We start from the raw sequence: 24387 nt of genomic DNA, 5'->3' as shown, positions 1-24387 counted from the left end.
AAGTCAAGGTTTGGAACCCCAAAAAAAGGATGGTAAATGGAAAGAGTTCGTTTCTTCCTCAAATTGGATTAATGGATCGTCCGTCCAACTGGAAATGATAACAGAATGCATATGTCATTAAAAGGAATTCCAATAAGGGGATAAATATAGTATACCACCAACCTTATTTCCTATATGAGGGAGGAAGCAAATTGAAGAACCCGCGGATACGGGAAAAACTCAAATTTATTGTTAGCCAAGGAAAATGACTCGTGGTAAAGACAGATAGACTTTGACCAGACGTGCTCGGAATCTTTTTTTTTTTTCGATCCGAGCGAAGTTGTTATCACTCCTTCACCTCGTAAACTCGGTAAAGTGGCTTTGCTCCTCGCTTTTGTTCAATTATAAAAAAGAATCACTTTGATGGAGATTTATAGCATCATTCAAGTAAATACAGATTGAGATCGTAGAAACATGAGCTTGTGATATAGCTACACCTAATTCCGGACCGGTTAATGCAAGAACTATAAATAAAGGACCAAGATCCCCTATGAAATAGAAAAGATCATTCATACATAGCATAGTCCAAGCGGACCCACTTAAAATCTTTACTGGACTATGACCGGCCATCATATTAGCAAATAAACGTATTCCTGAGCTTAATGCGCGAAAACAATGAGGGATTAGCTCAAGGAGTACTAAAAAAGGTGCTAACGGCAGTGGGACTCCTGCGGGTAATAAGAAGCTTAAAAAATGAAGCCCATTTCTTTGAAATCCCACTATAGTAATGCCTATAAAAATAGAAAATGAGAGACCCAAAGTAATGAGAAAATGACTTGTAACTGTGAAGCTATAAGGTATCATACCCTGGGGATTACGAAATAACGAAAAAGTAAAAGTGACCAAGATGCAAGGGAAAAACTTTTGTTTCACATTTCCGGAAAGACCACTTATTTGTTCGTTTACCAGGTTTAGCACGAAATCATAAATAAGCTCTACCAAGGATTGCCAAGCATTTGGTACTGAGTTTCCTCCTCCCTTTTTAGTAACAAAATAAAGCAGAAGTAGGACCAAACTGAGAGTTAGCAGCATAAACAAAGATGGATTTGTGAATGAGAAATACAAGTCTCCTATCTTCATAGGAAAAAATGGGATGATTTCAAATTGTTCAAGTGGGCTGGGGACCATCTTCACTAGTGCTGCCAGCGCATCTTTATAGGACTCACTTTCTACTCCGTTTGTGTTCAAATCATTCAAAATGAACTCCATAAAAGGGATATTGTCGCTTTCCCCATGTAAAGCTTCGGCCGCAACCATAGCTTCGTCGGGACTCTTGTTAATCAGAAGCTCCTCCAATTTCTCGCGTATATCAGATTGAAGCTCTACTATACGTTCACTGGAAGGGTTAAGACCTGGATGATCCTCAAAAATACCATCATAAGAACCTTGAGTATCGGACGATTGAAGACTAGAATCGGTAATAGTCGTCGTGGATTGACTCGGAGTTCTAGAAGATGTAGCACTGGAATTCAGACTATTTTCATCAAATAAAAAGAGGCGTGGAAATTTTTCAAACATATTGATGGATTGAGAGAAAATGATTCCCTACAGAAAGAAAGAGAGTCCTTCCTGTACGAGTAGTGAAGAATTAGATAGAGCTTTGGTTGGTTGTTGACCAACGGAAAGCATGGGACTTTTGGGCGTATGAAGAAAAGTCACTTTTTCTTCTCTTACGATATTTCGAGTTGGATGAACAGATCGCTCCTAAATACAGACGTTATCAACTCTACGAGAAACCAACTGAAAGCAAATCATCGAATAAAGAGAGAGAAAGACCTTAATGAAAATGAGAAGTGTGAGTAAAAAATGCAGGACTTCCTTACCCTTTCTCAGCGAAATGATCAATCGTACACCAAGGGAGTATATTGAAGATTTGCTGGTAAGAAAGGTGGTCATACAATCCGTTTTCAGATCGATCAATAGACATCATAGCCGGATATTCGTTACCTTCTTCGGACAAAACTCTTAGGACTCGGAAGACCAGTCCCTGGCTTTGGAAAACTAATGGAAAGCATTCTCCTTACCACAATAAGAAAGCACTACGGCAATGGCGCTAAACCTGCACTCTCATTCATCTCCTGCTTCGTACAAAGACAAAGCAGTTTCTCATCTCCTGCCTTCTAGGAAGTAAGGGCAGCTATCTCCTGTGAACGAATAGGCTCTTTTCGCTCTCTACAATCGGGTTTCAACCCGGCTACGAACCGGCTTATAGAAGGATTCCTTAGACTGCGGAATTTCTTACAGAACAAAGAAGCAGACTCTTAGGAAGGAGACATGACGTAAGGTATAAGGGAGAGAGGTAGGATTGAAACTGGAAGACTGGGAGACTAGATCGAAAGCTTAAGCGCTTCGGGGATGCGCATCCAAAAGGAAAGACCTTAGACCACATACAAGACTGAGAAAGAGACAGCCGGAATAGAACAATACCCCTATGGAAATACTGATCATTGGCTTCAACTTCATAAGACTCGAAAGGGAAAACAGGCCGCGGCCGCGGGCTCTTGCTGATCCCAGCTTGTTTGAGAACTTTCTTGAGCGTGGATATAGAAAAATCCGAAGGCATGATGCTGCACCATCTTAAATATCTGGCACAGACTAGCATCTTGGAGGGCCAGGTAACCATTACAGGATATAACCATCTCGGGGAAAATACCCTTTTCTAGCGAGTTTCTCCCAGTCTCCTCAGGAATTCTTCTCAGAAGTTCATCCCCTAGCAGGGAGGCATCATTCGGATACAACTGTCACCGCATCTTTCTGATAAATTCCAGAAAGCACCTCTGACTTTTGAGTGAGACGGCAGTTTGAATTCCAAGAAAGAAAATCGATCAGCTGCACCATTGTTCTTGATCTGAAGCAACGTTTTCAAAATGACTTCCCCATTCTCCAAGTTCAGAAGTGACCACAAGATCAAGGGGCAGACTAAGGCAATGATAATTGGCTGACTAGAATGACTAACGGGGCAATCCTTGACTTTCTTATTGATTATCCTTCCTTCTTCGTGCAGACCGATGACACAAGACCCACAGGGCTATGAGAAATAAATAAATGAGAAGACCGATGATACCAGGAACCAAATTAGATCGACGGCACCAGAGACCGGAAATACGACAAATTAACTAGAACCAGATCAGACCGAGGAGAAAGAGGAAAACACAGAAAAGACGATGATACCAAATTGGTGAGGAAGAAGAAGACCTAAAAAGACCTTTCCCAGCGAAGATGAAAACCATGACACAGACTTACAGAATGGCACGGTCTCTAGGACGAAAGGAAGAAAAGATCGAGCTTTGTGGCTCGCGACGACTCAAACGGGCGGATTCCATGTCCAAGATAAACCTGAATCTGTTCAGCACCTTTTCCACTCTTGTTCGAGGGTTCCCCATGAAAAACGAGTAGGGTTGACGTCTAAGGGCTTTGACACGTTCGCTGCTTAGGGCTTGTTTAGCGTATCTTCAAGCGGACCTGAAACTTCGCTGCCTAGGGAGCAAGCGCCAGGGCAGCTATTAGAGCTTAGTAGCTTCTGCATTCTGGTCTTAAGCCAACCAGTCCTGTCAATCCTAAAATGCAAATGATAGATTATAGAAAGAATTGCGTGAATCTAATCTCGTGGGCTTATTTTGTTAGATTCTGGATTGAGAAAGCACCGCCCAGTAGTGCCTTTAGCGAATGCGTTCACGAGGCCGGTCCCCGGTGGCTAAGAACCAGTCCTCACTCTTGAAGCCTAAAAGCCACTTTTTTAAGTATAGCTCAAGGCGGTATCGAATAGTCAACTTAGCCGTTTATAGAGCATGACCTGGATCCCCAAATACTCGTGAACTACGTCAGTCAGAAAGAACGCCTACCTTAGAATGAATCTTGGTCTAAGTTGGCGTTGTGGGTCGAATGAGAATTTCGATCGAGCATGCGATCCTCCTCGATCCCAGGAGGGCATTTGATTCTACGCTCGCTGGGACAGGGAGGTCAAGGGTGGACTCAATATCCTAGTGCCGTTCAAAGGAGTGTCGCTACACTCGACGAGAAAGGAAAGGTACCGAAGAATTGGGGGGTAAGGGGTAGTTAAATGACTCCGAATGAGCGAGTTGTAGCACTTCGACAAAGAAAGGTTTATTTGAATGCCCACTCACTGTATCGGAAAGGCCGTCGGAGAGAATGGCAGTTTGATCGAGCAGTAGACCTGATAGGACAGGACTCTTTAGGAAAAGGGCTGCCACTGGCCTGGCGATCACTCAACAAAATTAGCAAGCAGCCCCGGCCCGGGAGGAAAGCAAAGATTTTGAGCACTCGGGCAGCATTGGTTGATAAGGGCTATCTTTTTCGGGCTTCTTAACTGAACTGAATACGTAATATACGACATACGACATTATAGACTGAGACTCGGCCAGTTGACTCGATATATAGATTGATCTTGACTTTATAGGAGGGTTAACTAGACCAACTCGAATAAACGCACCCTCTCGCTCATGGCGGGGATGATTCACATCCAAACTAGCTGGAATGACGATCTTCTCCAGCGCGCGCTTAAATGAAATAGGAACGGCCGGGCACAGCTACGCATGGAAGACGAGAGAACAAAGTCAAGTTTTCCTACAGGGGTTTTAAATGCACCCCTAAAGGAATGGAATAGTAAGGCGTGGATGGTATTCACCCCGACTGTTTAAGGGAAGAGACGACTGTCTTGATGCCATCTCTTCTGTGAGGGCGAGTTTACGAGCGCTCTTCGTGCTTATCTTCCCGGGAAGTTCAGTTGCTTCTTCTCCTTTTTCATCAGGACTGAGTGGTCCTCTTCAAGTGGTGGTTACAGCTTGAAGAGGACCAACGGAAAGACTGGCCAAGGAACCTTGCTCTATTGGTTGCTGATTCCTAGAGCTAGGTGCGGGAAAAGAAGGCGAATGTCGCCCCAGAACTTTGTTTGTAAGACTCGCAATAAATGGAACCATGATTAGACCTTTTTCCTTTTTATCCTGCCCTTTAATTTCAGGTTAAAAAATGAGATGGAACGAAATTGTTGCCTCGAGGTTATCGAGGAAAAGCTTGGGAAAAGGAACTTGCTTCTCCTTCTGCTTCGTATATCCAACGCGAATATCATATCGGAACGTTTCCCCCCTCAATCCCCCTCGGAGGGAGAAAGAAGACCTCCTTAAAGAACTTTCAGGAAATTAAGGATTAGTTCTTCTTATAACAAGGTACTGTACTCAACTTTCAATCGACAAGGATTCACTGCCTAAGAGGAGAGAGAAAGGGGAGATCTTCCATCACAGTCAGAGTCGAACCGATACCATCTCCAGGTCACAGTCACCAAGATCGAAGGGACGACACTCATTCAAGCCAGCCCTCCGAGATGCAAGAAGGGCCTGAATCAGAATAGACTTGGGAGCTAAGAGAGATTGGCAAGGTTTAAATAAGAGTGTGCCTAGCGTCTTTCGCTGTCTGTTATTATAAGAAGGAAGGGATAGGTGGAGGACTAGAAGGCCAGGATGCAGAGAATCTAGCTAGGAGTAAGAGGAGGCATGCATCGTATAATAAGAAGGCCTCGAAAGTAAAGATATCCAAGCACAAAAGAGAATCGCTTTGGAAAGAAGGGCGTCGTTCTCGAGCGAGATGGGGGACTTTCGGATATGCCTTCCCTGTCTTATGTTATCGCCGCCGTTGATGGGGAGCTTTTTGAGGAAGGAACTTTTACATACTTAATCTACGAACGGGATTCCGCCTTACCTTCCTTTCCCAGGACTGAAAGCTGCCTAAACTGGATCAATGTTAATGTCCGAGGAGGTTCTTTCCATAGTAAATAAGAGATCCACGAATGGGATTGATGGACGAGGAGGTTGAATGCGAGGTTGGGATTGGACAAAAAAAAAGAAGGAATTCCCCTCAACAAGCACCGTTTAGTTGGAATGAGTGTGTGGCAATTCATTGGGATGACCGTCGGGGTACTTACTTGAGCAAGGAGTAAGCCTTCTCTTTGGTCCCTTCAAAGCACCGAAAGAGAAAACAACCTAAAACGCGCATGCAACCTCAGACGCTTTCTGAGATGAGAAGGTGGGAAGCGATCTCGTTAAAGCGCTTTTTAGAAGCCTTGTAGGCAGTTTGAAAGACAGTTAACACTGCCTCAACTTTATTGATTTCACTACATTTGTAATAGGAACTGCTCTCGGTTTTCGAAATCCTCTTTTTTCACTGACTTGGAATGCGTTGATACAAATGCCCTTCATAGATACTATAGATTCTGCAAGCTACTCCGCTTTCACATTTATATTATAGAATAAACAGATTCGAAAGACATTAGTAAGGGAGTGGCTAGACTGATTGACCGAATATGCACTTTATGGGATAAGTTGACTAGGGAAGCCTCATTAAATTCCCTCTTCGATGCTAAGAATAGGTTTTAGATCGCTACGCCCGCAGCACCCCCATGGGAGTTCCACTTCCCGAGGCCGAGGAGCCTACCCTCCCAACGGTCGGGGATGAGGATACTTCTGATGGATCTTCACGCACGGCCACGGAAGTCAATCCGTTTGCCGCTGCAACCATCAGGCTCAAGAGCGACGATCTCGCTGCTTGAAGACAACAGACAGATTGAGGAATCAAATAATGAGTTGATGCAGGCTATGATCCAACAAAAGGCTACTGTCCTCAAAGCCATGCTTTCGGATAACCAAAGATCTATGGAGTCGGTCGGAAAGTAAGTCGAGAAGCTAGTGGGTTAAATGGAAGTCCGACCCCCATCGCAGGACAAAGGAAAGGCCATTAAGGTTTATGACATTCCACCCCCTCCACCTAAACCCGACTTGCAGTATGGGAACGTTCATATCATGAGGAAAAAAACAAAGCTGAGGCACCAATTAATGTCGACCAAAGCCAGAGTCCCAAGCAAAGTAACGCTGGGGGGCAAGCTCATGACCAGTCCATTCCAAACCAAACCTGCCGGCCAGTATCCTAATCAACTTGGAGGCGAAGGACAAGGAATGTTTTGGGAAAGGGGAATGGAGTATCAAAGACTAGACCGACTCGCCCCGGAACCAGTTCCTGTTCCAGCGCCAGCACCAGTTGATTAGGAAAGGAATCATTTAATTTAGGCTCTTCAGCAAGTTGGAATTGATGTCAGGCCCTTGGTTAGGCCGACATAGAGGAAACCATACCCGATCGATAGGGTTCACCAATTCCCCAGGGGGTAGAAGGTGCCTGAATTTGTGCTTTTCTCAGGAGAGGCGTCCCTAACGACCATTGAAGACATCGCCCGATTCACAGTGCAATGTGGAGAAGCTGGGGCTGATGATTTATTTGAAGTTGAGGTTGTTTGCCAACTCCTTGCCTAAATCGGCCTTTACATGGTACATGAATTAGCCACCCAACTCAATTCACAATTGGTACGAGTTGGAACACAAGTTCAATGAGCAGTTTTATCGAGCTGAGCCGGAGGTAACTGTGGCCGATCTAGCTGACTCAATTACAAGGTGAATCAGTGGAGAAATACATCGCGAGGTTCAGGAAGCTGCAAAAGAGGTGTAAAACCAATCTGACTGATAGAGAATGCGTCATAATTGCCCTGAAGGGGCTGAATTTCAATCTGCGAGAGAAATTGGAAGGGCAAGACTTTTATGACCTGTTCCTTTTGGCATCAAGAGCAGCTAGTTACGAACAACTGATGAAAGAGCAGCGAAGAAACTCCTCCAAGGAAACCTATTACAGGAACCCAAGTTTAGAGGGAGCAATGGTCGAGCAAGACTTGGACTCAGAGTCTGATGATGAGGTCGAGGTATGTGTGGCAGAAATGATCAATGGGAAACCATATGTGTGTCCTGCTTTGTCCAGTCCAAAGAGCAATGCTAGTCGGTCATCTAAGACCAAGAGAACATGGCCGAGATTGGCAAGGATTATTCTTTTGACATCACCAAAGCTGAGAAAATATTTGATCACCTACTGAAAGATGGGCAGTTGAAGCTTCCAAAAGGGCATGTGATTCCATCGGCTGATGAGAAAAAAGGGAGGATATTTTGTAAATGGCATCACTCAGGGAGCCACACCACCAACAACTGCGTCGTTTTCAGAAATCAGTTGCAAAAAGCCATCTCAGATGGCCGATTCCAATTCCCTGAAAGGGGAAAGATGAAGGTGGATGAAGATCCATTTCTCAAGATGGGAATCAATGTGGCTAAACTGAACCTTCAATCGACCAACGATAGATCGCGTAGCGGGAAAGCTGTTCAAGAAACGATCGATCAGAGAAATAGAGTGAAGGAGGTGCTAGTAGTGTCGAAACCTGAGATTCAGAAAGCTGGTTCGCAACAATGTATGGATGTTTTCAGCGGGTCAACCATGGTTGCACCTTCATTAAGTTTGAAAGAAGTGGTTCATCTTTGTCAAAATTGTTTTACTCAGTTTGAAGATGAAGAGGTGGATGAGTTAATGGCAGAAATCCTCAGTTCTAGACCAGGCGATGAGCTTGCAGTGGAAAGAGTGGTCACAGAGAGGTTAAATAAACGAGGTTAACCGGTTATACAAATAATGGCCAAGTTTCTCGACCGAAATCCTCGAACTTTCAAACCGCCCGTGACTCCAATTGGGGAGTGGCATAGGCACGAAGTACAGAAGTAAAGGGTGCCGATATCAGAGAGGCTTAGTAGGGTGCATCGACCAGCCAAAGGCCATCAGGGCATGACGAAGACTCAGAAACGGAGATGGCAAAGAATACGACAGGCCGAAAGAATGGCTGGGGCACATAAAGAAGAAATGCAGAATGTTGTAGTGAAAAGATGGGTACGAAAAGGCCAGAAGGATGCTGGTGAGGGTTCGAGCCAATCCAAGCGGGGAGAGGTCGACCACAAGGAGCTGCAGTTTGGCACACTACCAGGACTAGCGAAGGAAAAAGAGTGGTTTGGTGATTCTTTCCCCTTCTGGCAAGAAGACAAGGTTTTAAATCCTGTTTTTCTTCCCCTGTTCGAATAACCAAGCAGAATATTAAGCATTAATAATCGGTCTGGAGTTGCTGACCGATCTTCGAGCATCAGCAGTTGAAGTATATGGAAACTCCATGTTGGCGATCCAGCAAATAGCTGGGGAATGCACGTGTGAGAGCGAAAGCCTTCGACCATACTGCGCCAGGGCAAAAGAGCTTCTTGAAGCTTTTGATGATGTTTTGCTGGAGTACGCCGAAAGAGAAAGGAATCAAGAGGCCAATGATTTAGCAAAGTAAACTCCTTCAGTCATGCCTTAGCCGAAGGTAAACTAATGAATGCCTTTGCTCGGGCAAGCGTAGGTGATGGGGAAGCTATAGCCATTGGGAGAAGGAGGGGGAGGGGCTATGTCTTCCTATCACCCGGAATAGGCCGAGAGAGAGTCCTTAGCCCGCATTTCTGCATATGTAAGCACCAGTCCTTAGGCCGCATCTATCTAATAAGACTCGTTAGGCCGAGAGAAGTAAGGAGCTTTTTAGTCCCTTCCTTCCGTCATTACCTTCCTTTATGCATACCATTCTACTGCTAGCGCCTTCCTTCTTCTGCTCTGGTTCTCTTCCTGGTATTCTTAAGGGTGGTAACCTTTCTGAAAGTCTTCCACCCGTCTTATTGTTAGTGGAACTCTTTGCTCTTACCATTCGTTCTCAGTCCTCTACCTAGGTATTCTCGGAATTGAATTAATCTTTGAAAGAAGCCTGCTTTACTAGAGCTATCTTTCCCCTGTCGAATTTTTGAATAGGATTTCTTTGCTTTCCCGAAAGCCTACCCGCGCAGGAATAAGACCAGCTCTTCTTCGGAGTCTAAGGATGGAATGAATACTTTCCTTGCTTTCTCCCTTCCCCTATGGTCTTGATCCTTTCCATAGGTACTGCTCCACGGTACCAGATGTGAGTGAAAGAAGGGCTTTGCCCTAGGTCTATCGGCTCCAGATAAAAGAGATGTATGGAATGCCTCACCCGGTCAATGATGAAATTAGAAAAAAATATAGTCACACATGGAGATACCCTATCTGAAGGGTTCTCGGTAAGACCATACAGAAGTAGCCAAACCAACTGACATAGCTAGATCATCATCAAAAGAAGAGGCTTCCTTTCGCTCTCAAGTGCTAGTATCAAATCAAGGAGCCTTCAACGGCGAATCGCGTGCGGAAATGTTGAATCTTTCATTTGAAGCATAAAGATTGTGTTGGTGTTCAGTAAGCTGTACTAAATGCATTGGATGCCTGGGCAACTGCATCGATCCCATTCCTACTTCTCTTGCGTCCCTCCATGCCAGATCTTTAGGAACAGGGCTGACAGCAACACCATTAATCGAGCGAGTCGGGATGAGAATCTCACATGGTGCCGTTCCTGCGTTCTCTCTGTCCAACTCGTTACGCAATTGACGTAGTAGACCTCTCGCATGATTGTTTCAATGATGTATTCAATCAAGACAAGAAAGATACGTCGTAATAAGATCAGGTTACATAATGAATTGGTCTGTGAAGGAACATCAAGAAAGAGGATCAGACTTGATCAGTTCCGGCTATGTGAGTCGTCTATCTTCACAGCTGGAAATGCGCTCCGAAAGGCATTCCTTTCTCCATTGAATCAGTCTAATGTGGAAATGTCAAGATGTGAAATTCATTCAAAAATCTTCTGTTCTTCTGTGTAGCGTACGGTGTCTCGTGCCAAGTGAAAGGAAAGCTCCGCTTGCTCCAAACCATGAGATCCAAGAGAGTGCCCGGTCATCATCATTCCACTCCCTTCTTGGTCTACTTCGGTTACAACTTTATCTACGGTGCGATCAGACCAAGTGCGAGATTGGATCGAGGAATTGCGTATGAAAGGTGTTTATGGTCTATCTGAGACTATCTATCTAGTACGATCGATCAAGTCATTCAGTACAGTCTCGTCGCTAGGTGTTTATGGAATTATTATAGCAGGTCGGTCTAGGTAGTTGATATTGCTCCTGATAAATTCGTTGTTTCCAGTTTCGTTTGTGCATCTTTCTTTCTCAAATAAATGCGTATATATAAGATAAGTAGTAGCCTCAGCTTATGTAAGGCTAGGGAGGAACAGCACCTACTTATTGAATAAGACAAGCCCGCATCCGTTAAGGCCGGGTAATTGAAGTGAATTGGCCTGAACTACCTCTCGGGCGAGTTTTGCTTGGTGTTCAGTGGGGTGGTGGTCAAGAGGAACTAGCTGCTATTTTATTTCCAGCTATCGAATCCGCTTCTATGGCAGGTCCCGAGACTTGCCTTTGGGCGTCAAGCCCGTGCTGAACGTCGAGTGGAGACTGAACGTTAGAAGAATCGCCTGAAGCGATTGTTGCTTTCACGGGTGGGTTGTTCTAGTAGTAGTAGTAGTAGTTTGAAATCAACGTATTGAAAGATCTTTGATTTCACCCACAAAGCACTTTTCCTACCAAATTATACCCTCTTCCATTTGCTGAGCTCCTCTGGCAAATCATGATGTGCGCATGCTGGCTACTCTGCTTTAGTAGTGCGTTAACAAGTAGTCCACTACTGATTAAGGATTTGATACTAACACCTGTCTTACTAACCTAACAAAAAAGGGTTGTTTTTTGACAACTTTATCAAAGACTCAGTGACTTGCGAAGTCCCGAGACCGGGGTCAAGCTATAAATAAGTGGATGAAAAGGTAGATTGGGTTGTTTCAAATCCATTTCTATCATTCGATGCTCATTAGTGAGAATCACTTCGTAAGCTGTATGGAACAGAGAAAAGCGCTATTGAATCGGACCCTCCCCTCTGGAGAGAGGGTTAGTCACTTTTGCAGCTATGTCCAACAGAAATCAGAATCGTACCCCAGATGCTTAGCTTATTAGTGAAAGGCACTTGAGTCGGGAGTCTGTTTGTTAATACGTATATAAAAGCTTGTTTGTCTCCGAAGCGAGGGCGATTGAGAATTGATAAGAGTAGGGCTCTCTCGATAATGAGCTGGTAGAAAGGGGATTTCAGTAAATATTAGTTCTCTCCATCCGACAGCCAGCTATTACTGCTATCAGGGTCAGTCCAAGCTATATGAACCAGAGAAATGGCTACTTTCATCTGACACCTGCCCGGCGCTGCTATCAATCTGAATAGGCTGACAGTCAGCTATCAATCGACCCGTCTATGTCGCAGTCTCCTAGCAAGCAACCTCGCTCAACTATGAGGTAGTCTCTATCTGTTGAATCGGAACCAAATCCAAACAAAAAGTAAGTGAGTCTGAACCACCGGCACTGACAAATTCTTCGTAGCTTGGCCAGAACAAAACAACCTGACGCCCCTTGGGGTCGCCTACACTTGCTCCTCCGCTCGCTGGTCGAGAAGAGGGTGACGAAGGAAGAGTCGTAGGGGCGGAATAAAGTAAGCCCATTGCAGTATGGGGCGGGCGCCTTCAAGCTTTCTTTCGCAGGACCAGCTGAAGCTATTGATTGTAGCAGCTCCGTCCCATTCATCACTGCTTTCTGTTAAAAAGAAAAGAGCTGCTCCTCTCCGATCTAAGCCCTCTCTCTAGTAAGAAATAGCGTAAGTGAATCAGGATGGATCGACAGGCCAGCAAAGGCCTTCTACCGCAGCGGACCCACAGGCCAATGCCAATCTCTTAGGGCAGGTTCTCTTTAATCCGTCTTTCCTAGGTGCGCATCTCCATCTACTAAAAGTAGGGGTGGTTGCCATAGATAGATTGGGTCATTCGTAACCTGAGAAATAACCGATGCTACAGCATAAACTACAGCTCTTTCATCAACTACAGCAAGATCCGATGTAGCGCATTCTCCCTCTTTCGCATATCTTCACTACTGTCGGATAGCGAGTCAGTAGTTCTTGCATTTTCAGTTGTGAGAGTTCTTGTCCGAGCTCTTGTCCTTCCTCTGTGATTCAAGACAAAGAGTATAGGCTAGAGTTGCTTTCCCGAGTGAAAAGGGTATAGTGGAATCTACGAACGAACACTACGAATCTGTATGCTCGTGCTTTCCGGGAAGGCAGGTCCGGTCAGTCCTTCTCCAATTAGCATCTCGCCTGATCGTCTGCTGAGTGAATAGCAGCAAGTGCTAGTTCAAGTCAGTAATCATTTGATGCGCGGGATCTGTACTTCAACCTTCTTTTCGCCGGTAACCCCATAAACTTAGTTGAGCTTCTTTCTACGAACCTGTCCCATCCGAACCTCTATTCGAACCTCTTCCTATTGCTATTGGTCGATCTAGTCTTATAAGTAACCTTCCTATCCTCGCCATCACTACTTCTCCCAATCCCAACTATCCTCTTACCTATTGGAATATAATATCTATATAGATGGATAGAGACTGGAATGAATTATCGTTCATATAAGCAAAGGCAAGACGAAAGCATTTGAACTCATTCTAGTGCACATCGGCTAGAGGCGGCGGACATCCAGGGTTCCTTCGTTCCATCCGTTCACTTAAGACTGCGCTTTCCAAGGTAGTTCTGAAGGGCACCTGTTCATTCAGATTCTATTCAACCTTCTATGTAGGGTCGGACTTCTGGCCTGCTCGTCATAGGGGGAACTTCCGGTAAACTCTACTAGTCCTAGGGGGCCGGTCGAACCTTATGGTGAAGTTGGGGCGGATGTCATCGTACTTCTCACATTCTTATTGATCTGTCCACGGTCGTCAGTATCATGTCCCCGCGTCTCAGCATCTAGAATAATACTAAGCATCAGTTTGAGTTCGAGATCGAGACCCAGAAGTAGAGATAGAGGCAAAGGTTGCAGCAGGAGGGAGAGACGGTTCAATACCCGATTTGAGAACCAGGTAACCTAGCATCCTCACCCATGGAACCATAGTACCTAGCTTCCCTTCGCTCGCGTCCGAACCCGTTGGATCGATATCCAGTTCTACCGGCGGCAGAGACAGTTGGATAGGTACCCCCAGAAGTTGCTTCAGCTAACCAATTGGAATAGGTACAACTGGTAAAGCTACAGCTGCTTCTACTACTAAATCGACTTGAGCAACGGATGCTGGCTCTAGGAACGGAGGGAAAACCGCAATAGTTCAAATCGGTGGATGAAGAATTCATTGTCAAACCATAGCCTCTGGATTTAGATCGACGTTGCCTGCCTGGGTTTTTCCATAAATCATTGAAGAACCTATTCCGGAGTCATCGATAGAATATCCAGGGCCATGGATCCAAAGCCTATTCCTAATCCAGGTCCGTGACCGAAGTCAGAGCCCATTCCAGTTCCATATCTGGATCCGGAACCATGAATAGATAAGGGCAGCATATGCAGGGGCTTCTCTGGAAGAAGATCTCATAGGGGATCTCGAGCACGAAATAAGCTCTCTCGTGGTCCCTACTGCTTATGGGACTGTGATCGAATCTGCTCGGAAAACTGGTAGATGAAATGGTAATGTATATGGAAGCGAACGAGGGGAAGCTAAGACGGGACGAAGGGATTCCGGACGAGAAGGTGATGGCTTTCGATCCGCGGGATTTGCTACCGTCAGATATTGCACTAGAAATGGAATGGAGGAGGCAGAGGTGACTGCTAGGGAGGCAGTAGTAGCGCATGCAGTTGACTCGGGACCCGTTCCAACATCCATTCATGTCCCTCCAGATCCGAAGCTAGATACGAATCCAGATGTGAATGAAGCGCCTGCACCCGTTCGGAAATAGATGACGCTAGTGAAGCATTCAAGTATAGAGCTGAGCTGCCAAACGAACATTGGGCAGATTTCCATTGTGAGCCAGGAGTGAAGGCGGAGCTGAAAGCGGTTTTTCCCGCAATGTATATAACCTAGTTTATTCGCTCCTTAACCATAGAACCAAGTACTCGCAACTTACTTATTATTTCCACCCACCCGCCAACTTTTTCTTATTCCTCCTTAAGCTTCCTTGAGATCAAACAGCAACCCTTTCATCGATCTATCATAGATGAGTGACCGCCCATCCAGCCTTTCCTTCGAAACTTAAAACAATTTCTATCGGCCGACCTAAGCACCCGAAAACCTTACCGGATTCAATGGTTCATGCCGCTAGCCGAGGAATCGGTTATAGCCCCAGATAGATATCCGGATAGCCATTGTGGCAAAGAGTTGGCAGCATGAATTGAATTGATCGAGGTCGATTTCTCAAAGTATTGAATTGAACATGTTCCGAAGCTATAAGTTGATGATTAAGCTTCCTTTTTCAATTCAAAGTAAATTCCGCTGTTTAGAAAGATTCTTTGGTAGGAAGGTCTCTCAATTCATTCCTCTACTATGCTCCCAACAGCTGATTCAAAGGATGTCCCTTCTTGAACAAGAACCATGACATGAGATCCTTCTTATTATATGTCAATTCCTTCTGTCTTGAGCCTTCCACCAGCTCTCTAAGAACCTATTTATTTGCCCAATCCTTTTCCTTAATCCCCTATTCCTTCGAGTTAGGCTCTCGATTAGCCTCTTCTATTTAATAAGGCAAATTGCCTTCATTCCCCTTCTATTCCCAAAAGCGGATTCAATAGGAGCCGCATTCTTCCTTTATTGATTCAAAAACCTTCTTGCTAACCGCCCTTATCCCGCAAAGAGCCCAGGGCTCTACCTCGACGTGCCAAAGCCTATTCGATAGGTATCCTTTTACGCTATTTGCTTCGATGCTTTACTACTCTTTCATGTCGGAAATCGGATTCTATTTGATCTTCTTTCTTGTCTGAGACTGATGCCAGCTTAGAAGGAAAGTGAGGCACTATTCGCTAATCAGGCGACCGGGGGGAGACTCTTGCTTGTCGATCTCTATTCCTCCTCGTACATTAAGTATGTCACTTGCTTTCACTAGTAGCGGCTATTCCCCTCACAGCAGATAAGGCGCAAACAGCCTAAGACTATGTCCTGCCCCCTGCTCTTAGATTAAGAATTGAATTGCCTTGCCTTGCTTGCCTTCTCCTACTCCTTGCTTCCTTTAGCATGGGAAAATGCCTACATCTAACAGTCTATTCTTTGAAAGATAGACAAGAGGGCATTCTCAGCATCAATCCCCTTCCGCTTTGACTATTTGGTGGGATACCTTTTCTAGTAAGAAAAGATCTTGGCATCTGTCAGTTCCTTGTCTTCATCCCATAGAGAAAGACTAATGCAAAACATTTGGCGGCTCTTTTTGCCGGGCGTGCACGGAATCGAGAAAAGTCTGTGTTCAGGTAGCTATGGAATTGCTCCCGCAAGGCCCCTTACTCTTTCAAATAGGGTTAGACATGCCAACCGCAGAAAGTTTCGACTAGGGCACAAGAACAACTGGCAGGATGCTACTTCTTGCCTTTTTGAGGCCTTTCGAGGAACTACCTTATCTTTAATGTCTTTGAGGGCAATGTCGGGCTAAGGCGGACTTTTAATGTGAAGGTGTCGGCATTGTGCAGCAGGTTTTGACTTGGATCTTCTACCGCTCCGTGGGCCGCGTATTCTCGGCATCCGGATTCTATGCATCTATCCTAGCAGCTACCCCACAAATTCCGAATTCCGTCTATTGCTCTAGGGCTTCTTAGTGAGAGGAAAGAAAGCTCCTTGCTTCCCTTGCTACGGCTATTCAAAGCTCTATCCCCTGTCTTCTAGAAAGGGGAAGTCTGCTCCATATGCTTTATTAATAATAAGAAGAAGAAACTCTATCCTTCTTCCCCTGCTCTGCTCTTAGAAATAGAGTAAACCGATGCCTTTAAGTTAATTAACTTCGCTAGCACCGTCTTCTTCCCTCAAACATCTGCAGATCTCCGTCGTTCACTTCTCTGTCGAAAGAGCGTATTCTTTTATTGCAGCTAATTACGAATCTCAATCAGTCTTGTCTCTACACCAATCCCAATGGCTAATTCGGCTCTTAAGCCTGGAGCCTGGAACTCAATCAAAAAGAAATTCTCTTTTGCCAGGAACTACGACTTCTAGTCTACCTACGCAGCTCCCTTTCGAGGCGAAGTAAGAGCCTATTTGATCACGGACCCAATCGCCAAGGAAAGTCGAATCCCACAGGTACGAAACCAAGGGTACGAAAGGATAGCTATTCAAAGCATCGAGAAAGAGTCAAAATCAATCTCCTCTTATAGTGTTATTATAACATTTTGTTGATTCTTCCCCTTACCCTTAAAACTGTAAGGACTAAGCTTCTAAAAGCTATGAGGTTAGGATTGAGACTACGATCCCCAGTCTCGATACCTTTCCCAGGGCTCTTTTTATTGCTTTTCTTAAAAAGATAAGCAGAGAGAACAACCGCTTCGGATGAAGTCTACATAGTGCTTTGCACTACCACTAATAGTTCCGTTCCTCAACAATAAAGCAATTTCTCATACTGAAAGAAAAGAGATTGTTCCCAGGCTGAGTGAGCCTATTCGACCTACCTACCTCATAGAAAAGGGGTTTGCCCCACTAGGATAAGACCAATTCTTTCTATGTTGTTGTTTAGGTGCGCGATTGCTATTGGTTTTGGGCTGACCCATCTGATCAAATTGTATACGAGGATGTGATCAAACTGATATCTTTCCCTCAGGCATTGGTCTTCCCTGGCTTGGCTCGCTTGGCACGCTACGATTGTGACTATATGAATAAAAAAAGGATGACCTCTTCCCTCTTCTAAGGGTGGACAAAGACTATCTCTTTAATAGGATATTCCCTCCCCTCCAAAGAGAACATTAGGCAATGAAATTCTTCTTCTAACGCTTACAGGTCACTAAGAGTTAGGGCTTTTCTCTTCTAGCCACAGACAGGAGACTTTCTAACACTAGAAACCATAAACCGGAATTCCTATCATAAACTCTTTCTTTTTTCTTGCATTCATGTGTACAAGAGCTAAGAGCGGATTCTCAAGCAAGGATCCAACGAATTCTGTTTGCAAGCCCCTCTGCGCACTGAAGCAGGCACCGAGAGGGCATGGAAAGATTTCCGAGTTCTTATTCAAGAATGCTGGGCCACATTATAATATTCTACTTTCCTCAAAAAAGCTAGAAAGAGCCGATTAGCCTCGTCTACGTCGAGGACCTAGTCGTCACAGGGAAGACGATGTTGAGGAAATCGACCGAATAAGAAAGAACTTGTCAGGACGATTGAAGAGGAAGGAGGTTTTTCACCACCAAGACGTTATGGGATTAGAAAGAGACCGAGTCCGGGATCTTCTTCTGTCAACAGAAGTAGACTGAAGACCTCCTAGAGAAGTTCGCTATGGTCGATTGCAAACCGATCTTCAGTTTGAAGGCCAATAGAGAAAAATGAGGCTTCGTGCAGACGAAGTGGATAGCCTCAAGGATTGTGGCATGTACAGGCAGCTCGTCGGCAGTCTGATTGGAATCAATAATGGACTCGGCCCGAGATCTCACATGCATTTGGACTACTTAGTAGCTTCATGCAAGAACAGAAGAGGAAAGCTCATATACAGGCCCTTCGCCCGCCCTAGCCAAGCCTTCTCTTCTTATAAGATGTTCCTCTTCCTTCCATCGTCGGCATGCTCTTATACTACTTCTTATCCGGGTGGTAGACCACGACTCCTCACATCCCGTCATCAGCCCTCGCGCATCAGATCGTAAGGTTCTTATAAGCTGCTTGAAGTCAAGTAAACTTTTTTGAGTAATTAATTCCTTGTGGGTATGACTACTTTTCTTCGCGGCAAGGGTTGATGCGAAAAGTAAGAAAACCTTTCAGTCTTTGAACTTCGTCCCTCTCCCACCTTATGAATTAGGGCGAGCATACTAAAGTCCCTCTCCTTGCCTTATGAATTAGGGCTAGCATACCCATACTGACTTTCATCCCTCTCCTTACTTTATGAATTAGGGCGAGCTGCTTTCGCTCCTAGACTTGATCAGAAAGAAAGAAAGAGAAGGAAGGGAATTTAACATTCACGCTACGACCCTAATGCTTTCGATCTCTCCATCACAGAATAGGCTGCGACGAAGCGAAGCCAATTACACATTTACACATAAAGAAGGGGAAGCTTGTAAGGGGTATCCTTTGCCCCGTTAAAAAGTAACACGTTCCCGGATATCCTCGTAGAAGGTGCGTAGCATTTAGGCCACGGTAGCAAGTGTTCTGTAAGGAGCTGTGGGACTAATAGAACAGGCTCTTTGCCACGTGAATCATAATAGGCTGCTGTTAGCATGTTAGTTGCCTCTTACCGGACCCTTCTTATCTTACTGGATTTCCGGTCTTTCCTGATGGTGAATAAGCGCTGTGCAGATGAATTAGCGGGTCACTCGATATTTCATAAAACTGGTAGAGTAGAAAGATTAGCTCTTCCTTCCTAGGCGGCAAATCAAATAATGGATTAAAGAACAGTCGTAAGGTAGTTGACTTTCTTACTTGTTAGAGTAAGGCCGCATTGATCGAATAGATGACTAAGGCTTAGAACTGATAGCAATTGAATCTGAATACCAGATTTTCTGGGTATTGGCAGTGAATCAGATAGAATAGGTAATTGTTCCATTAGGAGCTCTTGTCTTATAGAAGTAACCGGTGTTGGATAGAAGACTGTTTTAGTTGCCGGTGCTACTGCTTGAGAAGAAGCTACACATTCATCTTACTCGAGAAATGACTTTTGAATCGAGAGCTTTTTCAAAAAATATTCCTATTTAGGAACTTCACTGAGAGAAAGTAAAGAGAGTAACTGCACTAAGGCAAATTTGACAGCATCCGATTTTGTACAGTTAATCTTAGCAGACGCTTTTGGGGCATTCTCCTTAATGAAGATGGCATCAAGCCGATGTGGGACTTGAGGAATAGAATACGGGGATTTCTTTGGAGAGGAATAACCGGGATTTGAAGCATTCTTCGTCCCTTATCCGCACGTAGATCTTTTGACAGCTGGGATGGACTTTTGGTTTTGGGATTGAACTCAGGCTCGGAACTTCACTAAAAGCAGGGGAAAGAAGTTACATCATATATAAAGAAAAGGACTCGAATGCAAGCTCCTATGGAACTGTTTTCGGGTTTGGTGGAATTGAATCAAGAGTACCACTTACAATTGAATCAGGAACCGTCGCTAGAAAGGGAACTGAATCCGATCCTGCTTGACTTTCTTTGCCTAGGAACTCTGGGATGAATACCCGTTCTTAGAGTGATAGTAGCTGTGAAAGTCTCCGGTGTGATTGAATCAGTAATCGCTCCTACCCTTGTTCATGTTCAAGATTTTCTAACTGTTCAATCATCCCTTGCTCTCGTAAGCGGTGTCACTGCTTTCACCGAGGGGGATAGAATAAGCTCTTTGTGACGCTAACTAGAAATATCATAAGAGAAGAAAGATCGTAGCCTAGTTCGAATGAAAGGTAGGGCACAAGGCTATCCGTGAGTTCACAGGTGTCGTTGCTTATCCCCTTTTCTTCATTAAGATTGGGTTAGTCTTCAGTGACTGGCCTTTCCTCTTTAGGGCTCCTACTGCTGCCCGGTTCTTTTTTCATTTTGAATCGGAACAGGTACAACCCAGTTCATCCGATTACTACAGGGATGAACCCAATCCGGAATATGAACCATAAAAGAAAATACCTATTAAACCGATCACAGGAATACCAGTTACAGTACCTATTAGCCAAAGAGGAATCCTTCCAGTAGTATCGGCCATTTACCCCGCTTCCCTCCACATTTCATCAAGTAGTCGTGCTAGAGACATAAACAGTCATGGATAATTATGAGATGAGATCTTTCCGAATGGGATAAGAGAATTTAATATTTTTTTTATTTTATTCTCTTAATTGAAGAAATAATTGGAAAATAAAATAAAACAGCAAGTCAAAAAATAAGTAATAACCCCCAGGTACGATTCAATTCAACATTTTGTTTGTTCGGGTTTGATTGTGTCGTAGCTCTATAATTCGGATTAGGTTTATCGTTGTATGAACTGCATTGCTGATATTGACCCCAAAAAAACGGTAGGTACAGCTAGTCCGTGAACAGCCAACCATCGCACTGTAAAAATTGGATAGGTTCGATCTATGGTCATTGGGGCCTCCTAAAAGGATCTACTAAATTCATCAAGTTGGTCCAAAGGATCAAAACGGCCAGTTATTAATGGCGGCTCTCTGTAAAATATTCGTTTGGCCGAGGGCTTCCAAACACATCGTAAGCGAAACCTGTGCTAACGAATAACCAACCTGCAATGAATAGGGAAGGTATAGTAATGCTATGAATGACCCAGTATCCAATACTGGTAATAATATCAGCAAAAGAACGTTCTCCTGTGTTTCCCGAGCTCCACATATTTTTGTATAGTCAAAGGGGATCGATTCCGTAAAAGATAAGATGAGATCAGTAAATTTACTGAAATTAAATCTTTGTGAGATCGTCAATATTGTACCGAGGGTGTTTTTAGAGTATACCGAATCAGTATAGCTATCCTTCTTCTGACATAGCAACGCAATTTTAATCAGTATCGACGCTAGATAATTTTTATCTTCTTGATCGAAGCTCTATGTCTCATTCAGTCCTTCGCAAGCTTCCTTCAAAGGGGGAGTCCATAGGCGCGAATACTCGGATTGGGCTTGGAAATCCCCGCTGAGCGGTCTGTCTATTGATGCATCGGATGCTTGTCCGAAAGCTCTGTTATCTCTATCTTCTGAATAATTGACTTCTGGGTACTCTTCTCCAACCAATAGCTCGCTGGCCACTATCACTTCATTCGTTCGTTTCGTACACTCACTCCACTTGTGCTTTAGTGCTCGCTCCGGTACACTCTTGGGTTGGATATACAGATTGAAAACAAGGATTTCAGACAGCACCCTTGAGAAGACCGATCTTCAAGCAGAGAATCATAACTCTAGCCTCATTTTGTAGACGGGTCATAAACCCTCGTTTTTATGGTAGAAGGATGCCCTGTATCCAAATCTTCATCCGTAGCAAAAGGAGAATCAGCTAAAACAAGAAACGCATTGGCATCCAAAGAAGCAAGGGGGAGCTAAAACCCTGCATTCAATAATGGCATAAAAATAAGACTAGAAAGGCTTTCGGGCTTAGCACCCGAACGAAGACACGACCCGTATTCTTTTCTCTTTCCGTTAGTCTTTTCTTTTTTCGGAATCAGAGGAGCAGCCAAAGGGGAACCTATTTGCACCTGAAAAGCGGTACAGTCTGACCTTCCCCTTGCTTTCGGGTTAGGAAAAGACTCTCACCTCACCATCTCACTTTAAAACCGAAGGAGTTGAGGGATTCTTGCTTTAATCCGTCCCGCCATTCCTGACTTCCCAGCTGTATATGCTTTAGCAGATAAAGACTCTTTGACGGGCTACTCTCCAAGCAGCACGACCTCGCTACCTCCCGAAGCTGCCTAGTCACACAATGCAGTTGGAGCTAGAGACGAGGATGGACCAGGCTTATCCAGAATCGGCCAAGCTAAGCAAAGAGGAACCTCTTCCAAACGGAGCATCCACTATGAGAAAGATGCTCCCTACAGCTACGAAGGAAGAAGAAGATAGACAATGCAGAGAAGCACCTAGACCAAGAGAGAGAAAGAAACTTCCCGCCGAAAGTACTCATTTTTTCTTTGTTCGCTCAGTGATTGAAGTTGCTCTCCTATCCTTTAGTGAAAAAAGGGCCATTGACTTTGTCTCTCTCTTGGACTCTGTTCATGGAGGGTACTGAGCGAATCGACTACACGGAACAATCAAGCCCTGGATGGAAGGGAAGAATGTGGACAGATGGAACCAAAGAGGAGCTCGCCAAGCGGAGGAGCTTTTTGCAACCAACTACTTAACTAGTCCGGAGCAATGTCCCTATGCTATGTTCCTGTCTCGAGGCAAGTCTGCTATCTTCGCCTCGTTGTCTGCCTTTACTTAGTCTTTCTTTCCTTGACAAGAGAACTGAAATCGGAAAGATAACAAACAATTAATCCACTGAGGGACTTTCACGAGAAGGCTGTTTTCTTAGCGTTTAATGGCATGCTTATGAGCCGGTTGTCAAATACTATACGAACAGTCCTCTTCATTGCTCTAGGCCAAGGCTGGCAAATCAAACATATATATACAGTTCCTTATTTTCCTGTGCTTCCGGGGCTTCCGTTTGAGCCTAAGTCTGATATTCCGCGTCTCCACAAGTCCTCAATTCAGGGGTTCCACGTCCAAGACAGGTCTGATCATCCGAAGCCAAGTGAGCAGCTGGGGAGACTTGACATAATCGTTAAACCAATACTACAGGGTTGACTCCTGTCGCCCTTAGAAATAGTGGAAGTCCGTCTCCCGCTCTTATTCTGTCAAGTGATCTCTATATTGGTGTCGTTGGGCATCGAACGATGCTTCGGAATGCTCCCTCTTGTGAGGCCTACCTAGGCTAGGTGGGGCTACTAAAAAGAACTAAGCCTATGCCGCTTTCCCCCGCTTTTGATGCCTAGCTCTGTCGCTACCTCCGGAGTCACCGTTTGCCGCTATGTAGCTGCTAGAATTGAGTTTGACTCTTAAGGGGCTCAATTTACCGAGAGAAGGGCGTATTTCCCAGCAGCTAGAGGTGGGAATGGAGGGCCTACTTCCTAGTATCTAGTTCTGCTAACCAGAAACCATCCCTTTCTTTATCTTAGTAGCCCCCCCTGATTGAGGGATTTCACACCACCAGTAAGTAAAGCTAAGCCCTGGGAAGCTTCCTCCATGGCTTGACAATCCCGCTCTTTCTTTAAAAAGATAGACGCCCCCCCAAAAAAGGTTGCTGCTGAACTTCAATCTTTTGTTCGGAGAAGGGCACTTCTTAGAAATCGGTTACCGGCCTCTCCCTCTCCGAGGAGGACACATAACTCCGGTTTGCCAAGCTAGTACACTTAGCCTATCCCTTCATCCACTCTGTTTCCTCGAGCGAGAGTGCAAAAGTATGAAAAAAAGAATGTAAATTACATTTAACAACATATATAAGTCAGTCATACATAAGTAAGTAATCTTGCCTCTTTGGGGCTAAGCCCACTACATCGGGAATCCCACGAAGTGGATATGCTTCAGAAGGAGATGAGGCCTAAGCGGTATTGCTAGCAAGCTTGACTGTTTCTGTCATCACTATTAGCCAGTGGGGAGGCACCAATCTTTAAGCGTGGCCAACCTTAAGACTAATACGAGTCAATCGGGGGCACAGAGTCCGATTCCCCGCTTCCACCTCCCAAGTACTATTCGTATTATTTATTTGTCTTCGTAGACCGCCCTGCAGATAAGGTTTCACATCCAGCAATCTGATCATTCAAAAGCCGGGTCCACGTCCGCCTCCACATCCAAGTCCGTTGAGTCCGTAGCACCCGCAGCAGTAGCTTATTCAAAAGGTCTGGGGAAGGCGCACAAAAAACATATCTTTATATAGAAGGATCAATTAGCCAAATTGACCCCTCAAGTTATCGATTAGGAAGGGACCCCGAGATATTATAGCTTTATGTGACTCATAAACCTATAATATTATTGAATTTCAAAAGCGGATAGACTTAGGAGCAAACACGATCAAAGTTGTTAGCAACTATTCCTTTGGGCGGGACCTCCTCTCGCCGTTACAGGGTCGT

At 44.7% G+C, this 24387-nt stretch overlaps 2 protein-coding genes across 2 annotated transcripts in view; both read right to left on the bottom strand.

Moving 5' to 3' along the window:
* Nucleotides 1–210, bottom strand: part of LOC115661914 (NAD(P)H-quinone oxidoreductase chain 4, chloroplastic) — a gene marked incomplete at its 5' end in the record, with an annotated part of 1624 nt that extends 1414 nt beyond the window's left edge. The window contains 3 exon segments of the mRNA XM_056307928.1: nucleotides 1–84; nucleotides 86–160; nucleotides 163–210. The exon segment at nucleotides 1–84 is cut by the window's left edge and continues 1414 nt beyond it. Of these exon segments, the coding sequence (XP_056163903.1) occupies nucleotides 4–84; nucleotides 86–160; nucleotides 163–210 (204 nt within the window).
* Nucleotides 1–1831, bottom strand: part of LOC115661321 (ATP synthase subunit a) — a 3245-nt gene extending 1414 nt beyond the window's left edge. Inside the window, exon 1 of the mRNA XM_030583622.2 lies at nucleotides 1–1831. This exon is cut by the window's left edge and continues 1414 nt beyond it. Within this exon, the coding sequence (XP_030439482.1) occupies nucleotides 382–1557 (1176 nt within the window). The 5' untranslated portion in view covers nucleotides 1558–1831 and the 3' untranslated portion in view covers nucleotides 1–381.
* Nucleotides 1832–24387: the final 22556 nt, after the last annotated feature.

Source organism: Syzygium oleosum, unplaced genomic scaffold (assembly GCF_021117445.2).
Source record: "Syzygium oleosum isolate NSW1041296 unplaced genomic scaffold, Sole_v2.1 Sole_v2.63, whole genome shotgun sequence".
NCBI classification, from domain to species: domain Eukaryota; kingdom Viridiplantae; phylum Streptophyta; class Magnoliopsida; order Myrtales; family Myrtaceae; genus Syzygium; species Syzygium oleosum.
Note: the sequence above shows the minus strand (reverse complement) of the source record. Positions and strands in the feature narration are given on the sequence as shown.